The sequence below is a fragment of the Suncus etruscus genome, chromosome 1 (assembly GCF_024139225.1).
Source record: "Suncus etruscus isolate mSunEtr1 chromosome 1, mSunEtr1.pri.cur, whole genome shotgun sequence".
In the NCBI taxonomy this organism is placed as follows: Eukaryota; Metazoa; Chordata; class Mammalia; order Eulipotyphla; family Soricidae; genus Suncus; species Suncus etruscus.
This window is the reverse complement of record NC_064848.1, coordinates 208034792-208051237: the sequence shown is the minus strand read 5'-3', so window position 1 is coordinate 208051237 and position 16446 is coordinate 208034792. Positions and strand designations below refer to the sequence as shown.

Sequence of the window (16446 nt, the reverse complement as noted above, 5' to 3'; positions counted from 1 at the left end):
CTGAGACTATCTGGGAAGTATTGGTGGCCGTTATTTACTTTTTTTTGGAGATAAAATCTGTCTTTTGGTGACTTGTCTGTGACTGTATCTGGAAGGGGTCGTGCTAACTGAAACCATCTGCGGGAGAAAGACAAATGCAAGACAATCTCCCTTATGTATGGGATATAAAGAAGTAACCAGAAGAGAGGTTGCCAGGACAGGGCTCAGAGGCTCCATAGGCAGGCACGGAGAGGCTTCAGCATAGAGTTAGGATGAAGACACATCTTTGGAGCATGGGAAAAATCACTCCTGAAACGTGAAATGATATAGAACAGTGTTACCTTAAAAAATTAAATAGAGGGCCCGGAGAGATAGCACAGCGGCGTTTGCCTTGCAAGCAGCCGATCCAGGACCAAAGGTGGTTGGTTCGAATCGTGGTGTCCCATATGGTCCCCCGTGCCTGCCAGGAGCTATTTCTGAGCAGACAGCCAGGAGTAACCCTTGAGCACAGCCGGGTGTGGCCCAAAAAACAAAAAAAAAAAAAACAAAAAACAAAAAACAAAAAAAAATTAAATAGATATATGTAAAAAAAAATTAAATAGATGGGGCCGGACAGATGGCACTGTGGTAGGGCATTTGCCTGGCATGCTGCTGACCTGGAACAGACCCGGATTCTATCCCTGGCATCCTCTATGGTCCCCTCAAGCCTGTCAGGAGCTATTTCTGAGCACAGAACCAAGAATAACCTGTAACCTCTGAGCACCCAACAAACAGATAGAGTGGCCAGAGCAATAGCACAATAAGGAGGGCGTTTGCCTTGCATGCAACAATCCCGGGTTCTATCCCTGGTTCCCTGAGGCAGGAGTAATTTTTGAGTGCAGATCCAGGAGGAACCCCTGAGTACCACTGGGTGTGGCCCCCAAACCAAATATATAATATTGAGGTTGGAGAGCTGATCCAGGAGCAAGGCACTTGCCTTGCATGTGGCCGGTCCCAGTTCAATCCCTGGTACTGCCTCTAGTCGCCGCACAACCTCCCAAGTGATCCTGGCTCAGAACAAGGGGTAGGGGCCAGAGCAGTGGTGCAGCAATGTTTGCCTTGCACACAGCTGACCTAGGATGGACCACGGTTCGACCCCCGGGCGTCCCATATGGTCCCCAAGCCAGGAGTGATTTCTGAGCACATAGCCAAGAGTAACCCCTGAGCATCACAGGTGTGGCCCAAAAACAAAACAAAAAAACAGAACTAGGGTTAGCACCTGACCATTTGTGCTTGTAGCCCCAAAAACCTAGAAGACATTTATAAAATATATTATTTTCAGTTATCATTCACAGCTGAATGGTTTTTCCCTGGTTCTAGTTTAATTAACATTCCTGATATTTAAATAGGTCATTTGAAAGGGGTGAATATGAACTGTTTTCTCACGTTCTCACTTAAGCGATTTGCCTGCCAGACCCACCACAGTGAGCGGCACCCTTCAGCTGGCTTGAAAATATCCTGTTGGTAAAGGAAACATTTTATTAAGGACTGTGCCTTTATTAAATCCAGAAACCATAGGTTTTGACTTTCGTATCAGAGTTTATTCTTGTTGCTATGTGGGTGTTAAAATGTCTAAATGCTGAAAAATGCGTTATCTGTCTAAAGATAGTCTGCCACAAATTAGAATTTAGAAATAAGGATAACAAACCACAGGAATCTGGAAATGACTCATCCAAACTGGATTTCTCTACAAGAATTCCTATCACTTCCTGGTGAGATATGGCTAATGAGGACCACAGATTTCCTTCAGCCCTGCCTCCTTTCTCTGTCTCCTGCACGCCTCCCGTGGAATAAACCCCGAGTGCATCTGAAGCTGGCCACCCTTACCTTGTCCTTATCACAGTTCCCGTGGCACTTCAGAGGTGGCCTCCTTCTGAGGACATAGTGCGGGAGGCAGGGGTTGCCTGGGGCAGAGCAAGACTGTGGCGCCTGTCCCCGGCATCTTCATCCCCACACTCCAAAGGCAGGCCCAGAGGGTTGAACCTTCACAGCCACGTCAAGTCTGTTTTTGAAAGTAGATGCAGCTTCTGCTGTCGGCCAGACAAGGGGAAGCCAGGGTAGTGCTGGTAGTCGGCAGGTGAAGCAAACCTGGGCCTTGGTCTTGGAGAGAGCTGTACAGAACTGGGGCCCGGAACTTCAGCACAGGACACACAGGGCCCAGAGGGGCTGCACAGGATGTAGGAGAGGAGAAATCCCAGGAAAGAGGCTGTAGGGCTGTGAAGGGCACTAGCGCAGGCGATGGGGAGGAGTCTGCAGCAGTCTACCTGCATGCTCACCTGTGTTCCCTCCCCTTTGTGCTCCCTCACCTGTGTCCTCCTTCCCCTCTGTGTTCCTTCACCTGTGTGCTCTCTCCCTTCTGCACTCCCTCCCCCATGTTCTCTCTCACACACGTTTTTGCTTATCTTTATGCTCTGCTCTCCTCACCCACACCTATGGGAATGCACCTTTAGGGTTGAGTATTTTGGACAGATGGTCATATGCTGTCTTTCTGGTTGTCACCTCTGCCATACCTCCTAGTACTTCAGATGTCCCCTGACTACCTTGTGCCGGTCATTGTGGGTGGACATCATTGGGTGGAAGTCACCAGTGCGACCTCACGACCTGCAGGAGGGATACCTGGCCACAGAGGACCCTTCTCCCATCATCTCCCATTAATATCTTCTTTTCTCCACTCATCTGCTGTCTGGCCTCTTCCTGCCGAGTTCATAGTGTGAGGAAAGGGCTCTGCCGTTGGGGTATTGGCAAGGGATGGATGTCTGTGGAGCAATGGAACTTACGCAGGAGCTGGGACACCTGTGGCCTGGAGGGAAGGAGCCAGGTGTGAACTGCCTCAGGAAGGTGCTGATGGGGTGGTGTGTGGAGTGTTGTGTGTGTGTCCGTGGTACGTGGGGTGGTGCGTGCGTGCGTGCGTGTGTGTGTGTGTGTGTGTGTGTGTGTGTGTGTGTGTGTCGGTCCTGCAGTGGCTGAGCTCGTGCTCCTCTGCTGCTTTTCCTGCAACTGCGGCCAGAGTGCCCTCTGCTGGGCCTGTGTGTTCAAGGCCCCTAACCTCAAAGGAAACTGATACAAATGGGTGGAACCTTTGATGCATTTGGTTCCACCTTTTTTTTTTTTAAGTTTTTTTTGTTATTTGTTTGTTTGTTTGTTTTGTTTTGGGGCCACACCCAGTGACCCTTAGGCGTTACTCCTGGCTATGCACTCAGAAATTACTCCTGGCTTGAGGGACCATATGGGATACCCGGGAAATCGAACTGCTGTCTGTCCTAGGTCAACCGCATGAAAGGCAAATGCCCTACTGCTGCGCTACAGCTCTGGCCCTCACCTCTTTTTTTTTTTTTTTTACTTTATTTATTTGGTTATTGGGCCACACCTAGCAGTGCTCAGGGGTTACCCCCGGCTCTGCACTCAGAAATTGCCCTTGGCAGGCTGGAGGACCATATGGAATGCCAGGAATCAAGCTGGGTCCCTCGTAGGTTGGCCGCATGCAGGGCAAATGTGCTATCTCTCCAGCTCCTGTTCCACCTCTTTTGGGTTCCAGAGTTTTAAGTTTTTAGGAGTCTGTCTATGATTTCCTGCACCTTATTTCATCTCAGCACCACTATTAGAGGAGAGATACAGAGGGATAGCGTTTAGTCCAGATTTAATCATTTATTTTTGAGCCACATCCAGAGGTACTCGGGGCTTATTCCTGCCTCAGTGCTTAGGAATCACTCCTGTCTGGGCTCAAGGGCCCCTGTGGGATGCCGGGGATTGAACCAGGGTCAACTAGGTACGAAGAAAACAGCCCATTTGCTGTCTTATCTCTCTGGCCCCTAAAGAAGAAATATTTTTTCTTCTTTAAGCTGAATAGTTAGCCCACTTCAGTTAGCCCAGCTCAGGCACTGTGGACACCTCATCTCCTCACTGCCTGGTTTTTCTGGAAGAGTATTTGATTCTATAACTCTCTGGTCATTCCAACCAGTCCTATAGCCCCTGGGTCCTCAGAGAGTGAAACGAGTGGTTGGACTTCCAGAAGCAACTTGAGCACCACATCCATCAGGGCTGAGGACAGCCACACTCGAATTGGCCTCTGACACTAGGGAGACAGTGCCTCCTTGCATGCTGCAGAGGAGCATGCTACAGAGGAGGAAAAAGGTCCTAGAGATTTGCATTTGCAGAATCTTCTCCCACCCTCACTTCGAGTAGAGCCAGTTTGCTCGGCAAACAGAGCCTCATCCATGAACCTCATCTGAGTGACTTCAAGGGGTGGGGCCTGGGCCCGCCAGGTGGGGGGGGGGGGTCATGGCTCCTGCTAAGGTGAATTTAGTGGCCAGAGAATCTGAGGACAGTCCTAGGAACAGGAAGCCATGAGTTCGTCAAGAGGGCTGAGGAGGTCTTGGATTCAGTGCTCGTGAGCGGCCCAACAGCAGGGAGGCCCATGCCTCTGGAAGAAGCTGGTCCAGGTGATAAGTGGCCCCTTTTTGGGTGCCCTGTCCATGTTCCTTGTCTGGCCTGGCCATCCCACACAAATGCAGGCTGCTAGCTGGCTGTTTCTGGAGTGCAGGTAGGGCATGAATACGTGTTGCCCATCAGGGTGCAGGAATGCCGCTTGGTCTCTGGGACCCGTGAGTCATGCCAGCGTTTCTGAGCTGGCTCAGCTGCTCCAGGATTCTTTTTTTTTTTTTTTTTTTTTTTTTTTTTTGTGGTTTTTGGGTCACACCCGGCAGTGCTCAGGGGTTTTTCTTGGCTCCGTGCTCAGAAATTGCTCCTGGCAGGCACGGGGGACCATATGGGACTCCGGGATTCGAACCGATGACCTTCTGCATGAAAGGTAAATGCCTTACCTCCATGCTATCTCTCCGGCCCCTGCTCCAGGATTCTAAGTATTGACCTTGGACATGCGCATACCCGCCATAGCCCAGGACAGCCTGGTATCTGATGTGCTAGTTCCTACAGACCTAGTGACCTTAGAAGCACAGAAGCAAAAATTGCTATGCTGTGGCTCTGGCCCACTCCCGTCATTCTTGTAGGACACGGAGAAGAACTCACACCCTGGCTGCTGCGGAAATCCGGATTTCTGCCTCCATCCTAATGGGTTCATGTCAGAACCAAGAGGCTCCAAGCTGGGCCAGCTGCTCTCCTCAGCTTTTCCCTGCTGGGACTCTTCACGCCTCCTCCCCAGGTGCTCCAAGTTCAGAACTTACCTGAGCTCGGCACAGAAAGTTTGCATTTGGAAGGTTAGGAGTTGACCACAGCTCTCTGGCTGATAGGTCAGGCCCTCAGAACCAGCTGTGGACAGCCTGGGGCCTTTTGGCCAGTCCAGTACCCATTACTGCGTTTTCCGGCTTCAAGACAACATGCTCCTCTTGAAGCAAAGCGCCCGTTACTCTGATCCCTGCTCCTCTTCCTGGCCTCGCTTTCCTCCAAAACTTCTTCAGCTTCCTCTTCTCTTGCCACGTACACACTCTCTGGACTGCGCCAGCCACTCGGGAAGCCTGTCCTCAGACCCTTGGCCTTCCTAGTTCATGCCGTCCGTTTGCTTCGCCAGGTCCCTGCCCCTTCTCTGATATCACACCCTTTCCTCCCTTTTCCTGGCCCCAGTGTTTCTTCTTTCCCAAGAATCCGCCTTGGGAGGAATCATAATTTATACTCATTTAATAGTCTAGACTATGCCACAGTCAAATACATATTTACGTAAAAGGAAAAAGGCTTAATGGTTTACAATATTTTAAATGCAAACAAGGATCATTGAGAGCTACTTCTTTTGGACATTTTCTTTAGGAAAGTTTTTTTTTTTTTTTAATCAGATGTGCTTTGCTTGTTTCTCTTTGAGGGGAGGTAGTTTAGGACCACACCTGGAGGTGCTCAGGGGCTGCTCCTGGCCCAGCATGTGGGGGACCTTCCAGTATCAGGGGTCAGACCCGAGCTGGCATCACAAATCTTGCTTGTTTTTATTTCCCCTTTTATGATATTTTTCATCGATGTTTTTAAAGTACCCTTACAGGGCCAGAGTGATAGCACAGCAGTAGGGCGATTGCCTTGCATGTGGACAACCTGGAACGAACCTGGCTTCGATTCCCGACATCCCATATGGTCCTCCGAGCCTGCCAGGAACGATTTCTGAGCACAGAGCCAGGAATAACCCGAGTGCCACCGAGTGTGGCCCCAGAAATACATAAAGTGCCCTATCCAAGAGCATTCATCATAGAGAGCAAATGCTCAGAACCACATTTTATTCTGCAGGTGGAGAGAGCGAGGAAGCCAGGAGCCCCGGGCAACTTGCAGGCACCCCTGCTTGCCTGGCTCTCCGCGGTCTCAGGCGGTGCCTGGCTGAGCTCTGGGGTGCGCCCTCAGCTGGCCTGGTTGACTGTGGGGCAGAGGCCAAGCCACCCTGTCAGCTCTAGAGGAGCCCTTCGTTGTGTGGAAGAGGAATCCTAGAGAAGGGGGCTGTGGGCTGGGGAAGCTCAAAGGATAGAGTCATGCCCGGAGCCCCGCCAGCTCCTTGGGGCTCACCTGCACCCCAAAACTTTGCAACTGGCCGAGAGTGGGGGGTAGGAGGGCAGAGGCTTCCGTCTTTGTTCTCCGAGTGAGAACAACATTACGAAATGCTTTGGAAACTGTTGTGTCCTATTCTGGCAGGATGGGAAGGGGCAGGGTGGTCACTTGGGCGGGAAGAATGATGCCTTGAGAGGCGAATGTGACTCCAAGAGAAATTATAGGTGCTGTGATCTGCCTGATTAGGGGTAATCTGGGGTAAGTCAGGCCTGCAGGAAATCCCCCTGCATCCCAGAGCTCTAGACCGTGGGACACAGCAAAGTTTGCTTTGATCCAGGCTTGGGCACTTTCAGAAAAATCTTCTTTCGCTCCAGATTCCCCTCACCCCACCCCCTGCCCTTCTGTCCCACAGAGAGGCGTTGAGCCGAAGGATTTGGATCTGAAAGCCCAGAAATCTCTTGTGCCCGCTGGAGAGCGGGGCCTTCTGCATGTGGCCTTCTCTGTGGGTCGTGGAGGCCCCCTTTCCACTTGGGGGATGGTTCACGGCCCTGGTTCGGAGCCAGTGTGGATACTCAGAACCATGGAGTATGGGGCCTGGGCAGGTGAGGACAGAGGCTCCTTCTCTCCCCCTGTCCTGGAGCTGCCTCCATGGGACACTCACAAGCTGCCCCTGGTGTAGGTGTCAGGCCACAGCCCTGAGCCCCAGGGAGGCCAAGCAGAGGCTGACCTCGGCTGGCTCATTGACATTCTTAGGAACCCGAGGTGACCGGATACCCATGGGCAGTTGAGTATGAGCGAGGCCTGAGTCCAGCACTCCCACATGTCAGACCTGCTGGGTGAGCACTGGAGGAGCTGCGCTGGGCTCCAGGAAGCCAGGTCCCTTGCTGGTGCTGAGGCTGCACTGCAGGGCAGAGGCAGAATCCCATAGCTATGAGGAAGCACGCTGGGGCTAGCAAGCCGAGGCTCACGGGGCAGTAACAACTGCTCTGATGGGAGAGCCTGAGCCATTTGGCTGCCTGCCGGTCCCCTGTTCCTCAGGCTGCACTGGCCCTACCCAGGAAGCCTCACAGGTTGATAGGCTGGACCCCCCCACCCCCGCCAATGCTGTGACAGGACCACCCAGCTTCCAGAGTCCGGCCCAGAAACTGGTCAGGCCTCTGCATCCCCAGAGGGGTGTGAGCAGGAATGTCTAGAAATGGAGCTGCCGTTGGTAGTTCCAGGGACCTGCTTCCCTCTGAGCCTCTGCCTCTGTGATTCGAGCATCCACATTGGGCTTCCTTAATGGGGCCAGAGATCGGTGCCCAGTGGAATGGACACCTTCGGACATGTCCCCAGAGGGAGGGCACTGCCAGAGCAGTGGCCAAGCCACCTTCCCTGCAAAAGGTCTGGGCTTTCCTGCCTGAAGGATCCAGGGCCCATGGTCTTGAAGAAGCAAAAGTAGCTTCAAGTTTAGTAGGGCAGCACAGTCCCAGGTGAGGCTCATCACTCACCACTTAGCACGTGGCTTCCGGGGGTCCGTTGAGTGGTTCCTCTGCTGGAAGTGGCACCGGACCCAAGTTTTCTCCACTGCTTCCCATCAGGACTTGGGAAAGTCTGCAGATCCTGCCGTTCCATGTTTGGGGAACATGGCGCATCCTCTCTTCTGTCGAGATTGAGCATGTGAAAGCGGTGAATCGGAAAGGTAGTTTCCGAGAAAGCAAACGGGCCCAATCCAGTCCTGCCCAGCCTAGCATGCAGAAGCTGTGACAGGTTCGCACACCTGGGAGGAATCGGTGGCCTCGAAGGCCTGTACAACCCAGTCACATGGGTCTGGTTTTCTGTGCAAGGACTGGAGTCTGCTGTCCTTTAAAGCTGCCCGAATGTCCAGCTAAATAGATGCCCCCTGGCTTTGTCAACCTTTGTGACTCCTTTTGCCCCAGAAATGCAGCATGAACATTTTTCTAGGGCACTGCCATAAGCCTCTCAGTCTTCATGTGGTTGATTCTGAATTAAATTCTGCTCTTTGTGCACTCAGGAACTATTCATGGTTACCACATTCCTTATGGCCCCCACATTCCATTTCACGGCCCCTGTGGGAGAAGTAGTCCCGTGGAGTGAAGGGCCTCCGTGGGCCAGCGACCAATGTATAACGGCACATGAGCACACATCTCTGCTGGCCTGTTGCTGCGCTCCTGAGATGGGAGTCAGACCAGAACACTTCTGTGGCATTGTCAAGCTGCCAAATATTCATGGCGATTCATCAACCCTGGGACTTCCTTGCCCCTGTCAGGCCTTTTCTGAAAGAGCTGCTGGCAGGACTCTTTGGAACATCGCAGAATCTCTTCCACCAGCCAAGCTTCAGGATTTAGAGTTGCAAAGTGCATCTGTCTCCTAAGATGTGGTTTCAGCCTGGTTCACTCTCACGTTTAAATGTGCCAGGACAAGGGCTGCTTCCTAACTCCTGGGTGCAGGGCCAGGAGATAGCTCTGAGTTGAAGGCCGATGCGCCTTGTACAGCCCCCAGACTCAGTCCCTGGACCCATGAGCTTTCTGGGTGTCGCCATAATTGGTGCCCAGGTGGGTGGTTATGGAAACCATAGGCCTCAAGCATCCTCAGGTGCAGCATTAGACCCATCATCTTAAGTCCTAGGAACTGGAATCTATCGTTTTCAGTCCCTGCTAGTCCACAGTTGTGGTAATCTGAGGGCCAAGGAAGGCTGTCCTTTCAAGGGCACTAGTTGTTCAACTGCGTCATGTACTGATAACTGGTCATTTATCAGTTAGGGCTTAGGGTACATAACTTTAGTTCCCAAACTTGTCCCAAGAGATAGAGAAATCCTGTTTTCTCTTCTGCGCTCTCCTGTCTTCTGTATCTCCATGTTTAGCTTAAGACAAGGTTCATAGGGAAGATTTTTCCCAGTAATGTCAACAATAAACTGATCCATACTCTCCTGTTTTCACAAATATGCAAAGCCTGATCTATGGGAAATATTCTTGCATCTCTTCTGGAGGGGTCAGAGAGATAGAGCACTACTGGGTTCAATCCCCAGCACCATTTATAATCTCTCAAGCCCCTCTCCTGGGCACTGCTGGGTGTGGCCCCAAAACAAAAATATCCTGGGTCGGAGTGGTAGCACAGTGGTAGGGCATTTACTTTGCATGGCGACCAAGGATGGATGGAGTTTTTTGTTGTTTTTTTTTTTTTGTTTTTTTTTTTGGTTTTGGTTTGGGGTCATACCCGGCAGCATTCAGGGGTTACTCCTGGCTCTATGCTCAGAAATTGCTCCTGGCAGGTTTGGGAGACCATATTGGATGCAGTTTTGGTCTCTGCAACCCATATGGTCCCTGAGCCAGGCAGGAGCAATTTCTGAGTGCACATCCAGGAGTAACCCCTGTGTGCCTCCAATGTGCCCCCCCAAATTCAATAACAACAACAAAAGCAGGGCATTTTGTATTGGCGACACTGGGACAGCAGATTCAGAAGTACGTCCAAGGATACACCACCATCTTGTTTGCCTCCCTTGGAAGCTGATCCCATCCACAGGCAGAACCGCAGCACTCTAGGACCCTCTTGGCCGTATGAGCTGTGCCTGGGGGCTGCCTAGGGATGAGTCTTTTCTTCCACTCTAATATCTAATATCTCTGAGCTCTTGAAAGGACGTTTGTTCATTTTCTGTGTGGAATTCTTGTATTTTCTAGTTGTATTTATCCCTACAGTTTTCTGCTTATAGGATTATGTCCCCTTGAGCAAATAGTTTTATAGTTTTACTTCTTTTTTTCTAAACTATAAATAAGGCCTTTAGTTCTTGTCTAACTGCTCTAGCCTGCCCTCCTATTCCCATGTATAGTAGAAGTGGTGGGTACAGAGATTTTAGGGTGAACCTTTAAGCATTTCCCCACTGTCAGACATGTTAACTGGGGACATTGCAAAAAGACCTCTTTTCAGTGAAGGCTGCTCCCTTCTGGTCCCAGGTTCACTGCTTTTCACGAAAGGGGTTAAATTTGCACTGTGGTTTCTCTTCCTCTGTGGGAACGATTATATACTTTATGATCCTTTGCTCATACGGTTTATGACCAGTTGACTCATCCACCAAACCAACCTGACTCTGGGGGTACATTTCACTGATTCTGTTCTGGAATTCTTCTGGGATGATAAACTCATTAGTAATAAATGAAGAGTTGGAATTATGTTTGTAATGGGTAATTTTCTTGGGAAAATATTGTCTTGCTGTGGGTCAGAGTGGTGCTGACCTTGGAGTGAGCTGCGCTGTGTTTCCGTCACCTGTTCTTTTTCCTTTTTTCCTTTTGGTTCTTGGGCCATACCCAGCAATGCTCAGGAATTACTCCTTGTGGTGCATGGAGGAACCATATGGGATGCCAGAAGAGATCACACCCAGGTCTCTAGGTGATCTCGTTGGCTTCCAGGTGATCTGATCAATTGTTCTGTGTATATAAGCAGTTTGATAGTTTTCACAGCTACATTCTCATTCAATATAACCAACCAGACATTAGGGCAAGGACATATAAAGCAGCGTTTTTCAACCACTGTGCCGTAGGACACTAGTGTGCCGTGAGATATTGTCTGGTGTGCCATGGGAAAAATTCCAATTTCATCCATAACATGCAGCTTCAGCTCACAAAAGGACCAATTGGGCATAATGGATTGGTCTATTTGTGAGTTGACGCGCATGTATACGGACTATAAATGGCTCTGGTGTCACTGTTACACTGACAGGAGGAACTGGACTCTAAACAAGATTCGGAGCCAGATGAGAGCCCAAGTATGAGTGGGGATCAAAAGAAAGCAAAGATGGGACCGGAGATATAGCACAGCGGTAAGACGTCTGCCTTGCATGCAAAAGGACCGTGGTTCGAATCCCAGCATCCCATATGGTGTCCCTGAGCCTGCCGGTGTGATTTCTCAGTGTAGAGCCAGGAGTGATCCCTGAACACTGCCAGGTGTGACCCAAAAACTAAAAAAGAAAAAAAGCAAAGATGGTTAGCTCAACAAATTCTCCGGCACAAGGCAATATAGTGTAATCTATATTTCATTTGGATTTACTTTTACCAGAGATGCAAAGAAACAAACTCCATTGTGTGTGAGGTGTGGTGAAAAGCTATCTAACAGTGCTACATTCCCAAGTAAACTTAAATGCCATCTCCAAACGAAATACCCTTTGCTTCAAAACAAGAATGCAGACTTTAGGGGCCAGAGAGATATCATGGAAGTAGGGTGTTTGCCTTGCATGCAGAAGGACAGTGGTTTGAATCCCGGCATCCCATATGGTCCCACAAGCTGCCAGGAGCGATTTCTGAGCATAGAGCCAGGAGTAATTTGTGAGAGCTGCCGGGTGTGACCCAAAAACCAAAAAACAAACAAAAAAAGAATGTGGACTTTTTTATTCACCTGCATGAAAACACAGAGAAACAGGCAACTCTCATGAGAAAAACCACAAAGGTAAATGAAAGACTCTTCAAGCTAGCTATCAAGTTGCTGAACTTATAGCCAAGTCAAAAAGTAGCACACTGGGGCCGGAGAGGTAGCATGGAGGGAAGGTGTTTGCCTTGAATGCAGAAGGATGGTGGTTCGAATCCTGGCATCCCATAGGGTCCCCCAAGGCTGCCAGGAGCAATTTCTGAGCGTTGAACCAGGAGTGACCTCTGAGCACTGCCGGATGTGACCCAAAAACAGCCACAAAAATGTCGCACACTGTGGCAGAGATATTAATACTTCCCGCCTGCAAAGCTATTGTAGAGGAGATGCTCGGACTTGAAACAGCTAAGGAAATAGCCAAAGTCCCTCTCTCAGACAATACAATTTACAGACGTATTAATGACAAGTCTGCAGACGTCGAAAGTAGTTTTGGAATAGATCCGTATTAGTGAGAAATTTGCATTGCAACTTGACGAGTCTACTGATATCAGTGGACATGCTCAACTCTTGGCCAATGTGCATTTTGTGGATGATGATGCAATTAGAGAAAACTTTTTTGCAAGGCATTGCCAGAAAAAGAACAACAGGAGAAGAAATTTTTGGGGTCACATCAGAATACCTTGAACAAGGAGGACGTAAGTGGGAAAACTGCACAAGTGTCTGCACCGATGGGGCTGCAGCCATGGTTGGGCACACCAAAGGCTCGGTAAGCAGAGTGAAGGAAAGAAATCCAGATGTGATTTGTTACACATTGTCTTTTACACCGTCAAGCCCTCGTAGCCAAGATTTTACCAGTAGACCCAGTTCCTGTGTTGGATGATGTGCGCATGGTAAATTTTGTAAAGTCACGACCCGTGAGAGTTGCATGTTTGCAGCTTTGTGTGAGGAGATGGGAGCGAAGCATAAAACCTTGCTGTTTCATACAGAGGTCCAGTGGTTGTCTCGTGGCAAGGTTTTGGTTCGTGTATATGAGCTGCGGGAGGAACTTAAAATGTTTCTGACAAATGAGAGGTCAGATTATGTTAGTGCTTCTCAATTATTTTCTGTCCCCCCAGGAAGAAAACATTTTTCGCGCCCCCCCCGTGCGACTGTAAATAATATCTTTATTAAAAATTTTTTAATCTGCAAAACAAAAATATATAAAATAATTTGAGCTGCTTTTTTAATCAGAGGTAATGTCTGGATTAATGTCTACAATGAGCACGTTTTGCAATGCATAGCTTTTCGAAGAGGGGTTTGAAGCAGGACACAGCAACTCTCAGCTTCAGAGATGTACAGAGACATAAACATGTGGCTTAACTTGTTATGACAGTGTTTGCTGAAGTCAAACATGCCCCCCTGTACTGAGCCTCGTACCGTACTATTCGAGAACAACTGGATTATGCAAAGCTGCATGCAAGTGATGAGTGGTGTGCAAGGCTGGCATACCTGGTGGACATTTTTCATCATCTGAATGAACTGAACACACGAATGCAGGCAGAAATGAAAACCTGCTTACAAGTACAGATAAAATAAACGGATTCCGTTCAAAGGTGCAACTCTGGCATCAACACGTGAAAAGTGGCGATCTTGAAATGTTCACACTCACCAAGTGATGGCAAGGTGTTCACACTGCTGCACTGTCTGAGATATAGTTAAACATTTAAAAAACTTGAGAAGTTGTCATTTTCTTTCTCTTCAGTCTCCACTGAATGCCTTGACTGGGTTAGGGACCCTTAGAGCTCAGCATCAGTTGGTGGAAAGGACATGACTTACAGGAGTGGGAGGAACTAACTGAACTGAAACAAAATCGTGGTTTCAAGCTAAGATTTGCTGATCTACCTTTGGATAGTTTTTGGTTGGATACTGCCAAGGAGTTCCCGTTTTGGCAAACAAAGCTATTTTGACATTGTTCCCACTTTTCACTACAGATCTGTGTGAGATGAGCTTTTTAAGCCTGATTGCTATAAAAACTAAAGACAGAAAGAGACTGAAAGCTGTTGACAAAGAGCTATGTGTGTGTCTTTCTTCGATTCCTGCCAGAATATTAGCTTTGTGTTCAGCCAAACAAGCACAGGTTTCGCACTGAATACGTGAACAGAAATATGAATGATTATAAAATACTTTATTTCATAATAAAGTAATTATAAAATAATTTCTTTGTGTTTATTTGATTCCAATTTAAGATAATTACTTTATATATAGTCAATAGAGGCACAGAGTTAACTTTTTTTTAACATCTTCTTTTTGTTTTATTTTTGGGCCACACCCGGCGGTGCTCAGGGGTTACTCCTGGCTGTCTGCTCAGAAATAGCTCCTGGCAGGCACAGGGGACCATATGGGACACCGGGATTCGAACCAACCACCATTGGTCCTGGATCGGCTGCTTGCAAGCAAACGCCGCTGTGCTATCTTTCTGGACCCTTTTTAGTGTGCTTCATGATTTTTTTCATGAAAAAAAAGTGTGCCTTTGCACAAAAAGGTTGAAAAATACTAACACATTAATATCTAAGCACAGGTCACGAGCTGTTTGTGATGGTAGAAAGAAGCTCTGTGAGTAGCTGGGGGGCACAGGACCCCTATTCTGAGCAGGGCCTGTGCTGGCCGCCCGCTGGACACTGGCAGTCACTTCCTCGTCCACTCTCCGTCCATGACCCAGAAGCAGCTGCCTCAGCCCTTTGTGCTTACCTATCCCATCCCATCCTTTATCCTTTAAAGCCATTCCCATCTTTTTCTTGTAGAACTAGAAGCAGAAGCTAATTTTCCCGTTCTCATTGGAGGTTTTCCTGTTCGGTGGAGCCCTGCAGCACTTTCTTTAGCAGACAGTCTGGGTCCAGCCCAGTGGGACCCAGGTGGGACACACCTGGAGCCGGCTGAGCCAGGGGGCATCCTCCGTGCCCACCTCCACTGTCAGCCTGTGGGTCTGGGAGCTCTTTCTTCAATAGGGTGGGGGCTGACTTCCTGCTGTCCTGAACGTGCTCTGTCCGACCTTTGGCCCAGCCAGCCTGCCACCATGTGTGTGTTTGCTTCCAGGTCTTCACCTCCAACGGCCCGACCGTGGTCATGCCTACCTGGTTCTGCTCTCGAACGTGGTTTTCCCACGTGGGCCCATTTGACGAGGGTGGGAAGGTAAGTAGGAGTCCCTAGTGGTTCCCCTTCGGGCTCCAGAAACACCCTGTGGGGACTCCAAGCGCCCCAGATTGCAGGCTCTGTGCTAAGTCTTTTGAGAAACCTCATCAGCAAGGCCTGTGGGTCAGATGCCCATGGCCTGCCCACCTTATCCTGGCTTCAGGCTGCAGTGAGGACAGGTAGGGTGTGGTGGACAGGGCAGCTGCTGCTCTCGAGGCAACAGTGACCCTGAGAGTAGGGAGGCCCCTTGCCTGGCACCCACACCTGCTGTGGTCACTTGTTCCCTGCTGGCCTGTGGCTTCCGGTCTCATTGAGGAGCCGGGGCCTGTGGTTCTGCAGGGCTGGGGGGAATAGCTGTTCCCCACAGTGGACCCTCTGTGCACAGGTGACCCAGCTGTTGGCCTACTCTGGAGGCTGAGAGGAAGGAATCACTGGGCTTGGTGATGCTTGGCGGCTTGAAAATGCCCCAGTGGCCACCCCTGCCCAGTCGTGTCCCTGTTCTTAGCTCATCCCTCATGTGGAGAGGCCACTGGGTGCTGCCCCTGACGCACATCCCCCCACAGGGTGTGCCTGAGGACCTGCTTCTCTTCTACAACCACCTCAGAGAGGGCGGCGGCGTCATCCGTGTGGACCGAAGCCTTCTCCTCTACCGATACCACCCGAGCGCAGCCACGCACTCAGTCCTAGAGTACGTAAAGGGCATGGCCGGGTACACTGGGAACAGCCAGCACAGGTGGGGCTCGGAGCATGGAGCTGCCCAGGGCCAAGTCTCAGGTCAGCGCTTGCCGGAGATTATGGGTGAGCACTGGGTCAGGTGGGCATGTACTGAGTCATAGGTGTGCCGTGTTTCATGTAAGCAATGTAGTGGTCATGGGTATGCAGTGGTTCTTGTGGTGTGCACAGAATCTCGGCATGTAATGGGGGTCACAAGATTGGCACTGGTCTTGTCTCATGCGCTGAGCGCAGGGTTCCTGCTAAATCTTGAGCTTCTCTGACAACATCTCATGCCAGAACCCCCTTCTCCCAAGGGACCGGGGTCCCTTGAGCAGTGCTGGAGCCAGACCCTGTTCAGGGTCCCTGCCCCACCCGTCCCCTTCTTAGTTCTGACGCCTAGACTTGAAAGTGCTGAAGACTGCCTGAGGCAGGAGGTGCAGAGAGCAGCAGGCAGGGGAGAAGGGAAGCAAAGGGCATGGTGTGTGCAGCATGTGTCTTCGTATATGTGTGTGCTCATGTGCGCTGTGTGTTATTTCCATGTTTCCATGCATGTGTCTCTGTGTGTTTCCTCATGTGTATGCATGCTTGTGACATGGGTATCAGGTGCTGTGTTCCCTCGCACATATGTGTGCTTGTGACATGGGTACCATGCACTGTGTGTTTCTTCATATGTGACATGTGTTTGTTGTGTTTCCTCATGCATGCACATGCTTGTAACATGGA

General features: G+C 49.9%; 1 protein-coding gene across 1 annotated transcript in view; it reads left to right on the top strand.

Annotated features, from left to right (window-relative positions):
- B3GNTL1 (UDP-GlcNAc:betaGal beta-1,3-N-acetylglucosaminyltransferase like 1) overlaps positions 1-16446 on the top strand; it is a 45483-nt gene that overhangs the window by 20500 nt on the left and 8537 nt on the right. The window contains exons 6-7 of the mRNA XM_049771085.1: positions 14914-15009; positions 15573-15697. Coding sequence (XP_049627042.1) covers positions 14914-15009; positions 15573-15697 — 221 coding nt within the window. The remainder of the gene's footprint in view (positions 1-14913; positions 15010-15572; positions 15698-16446) is intronic.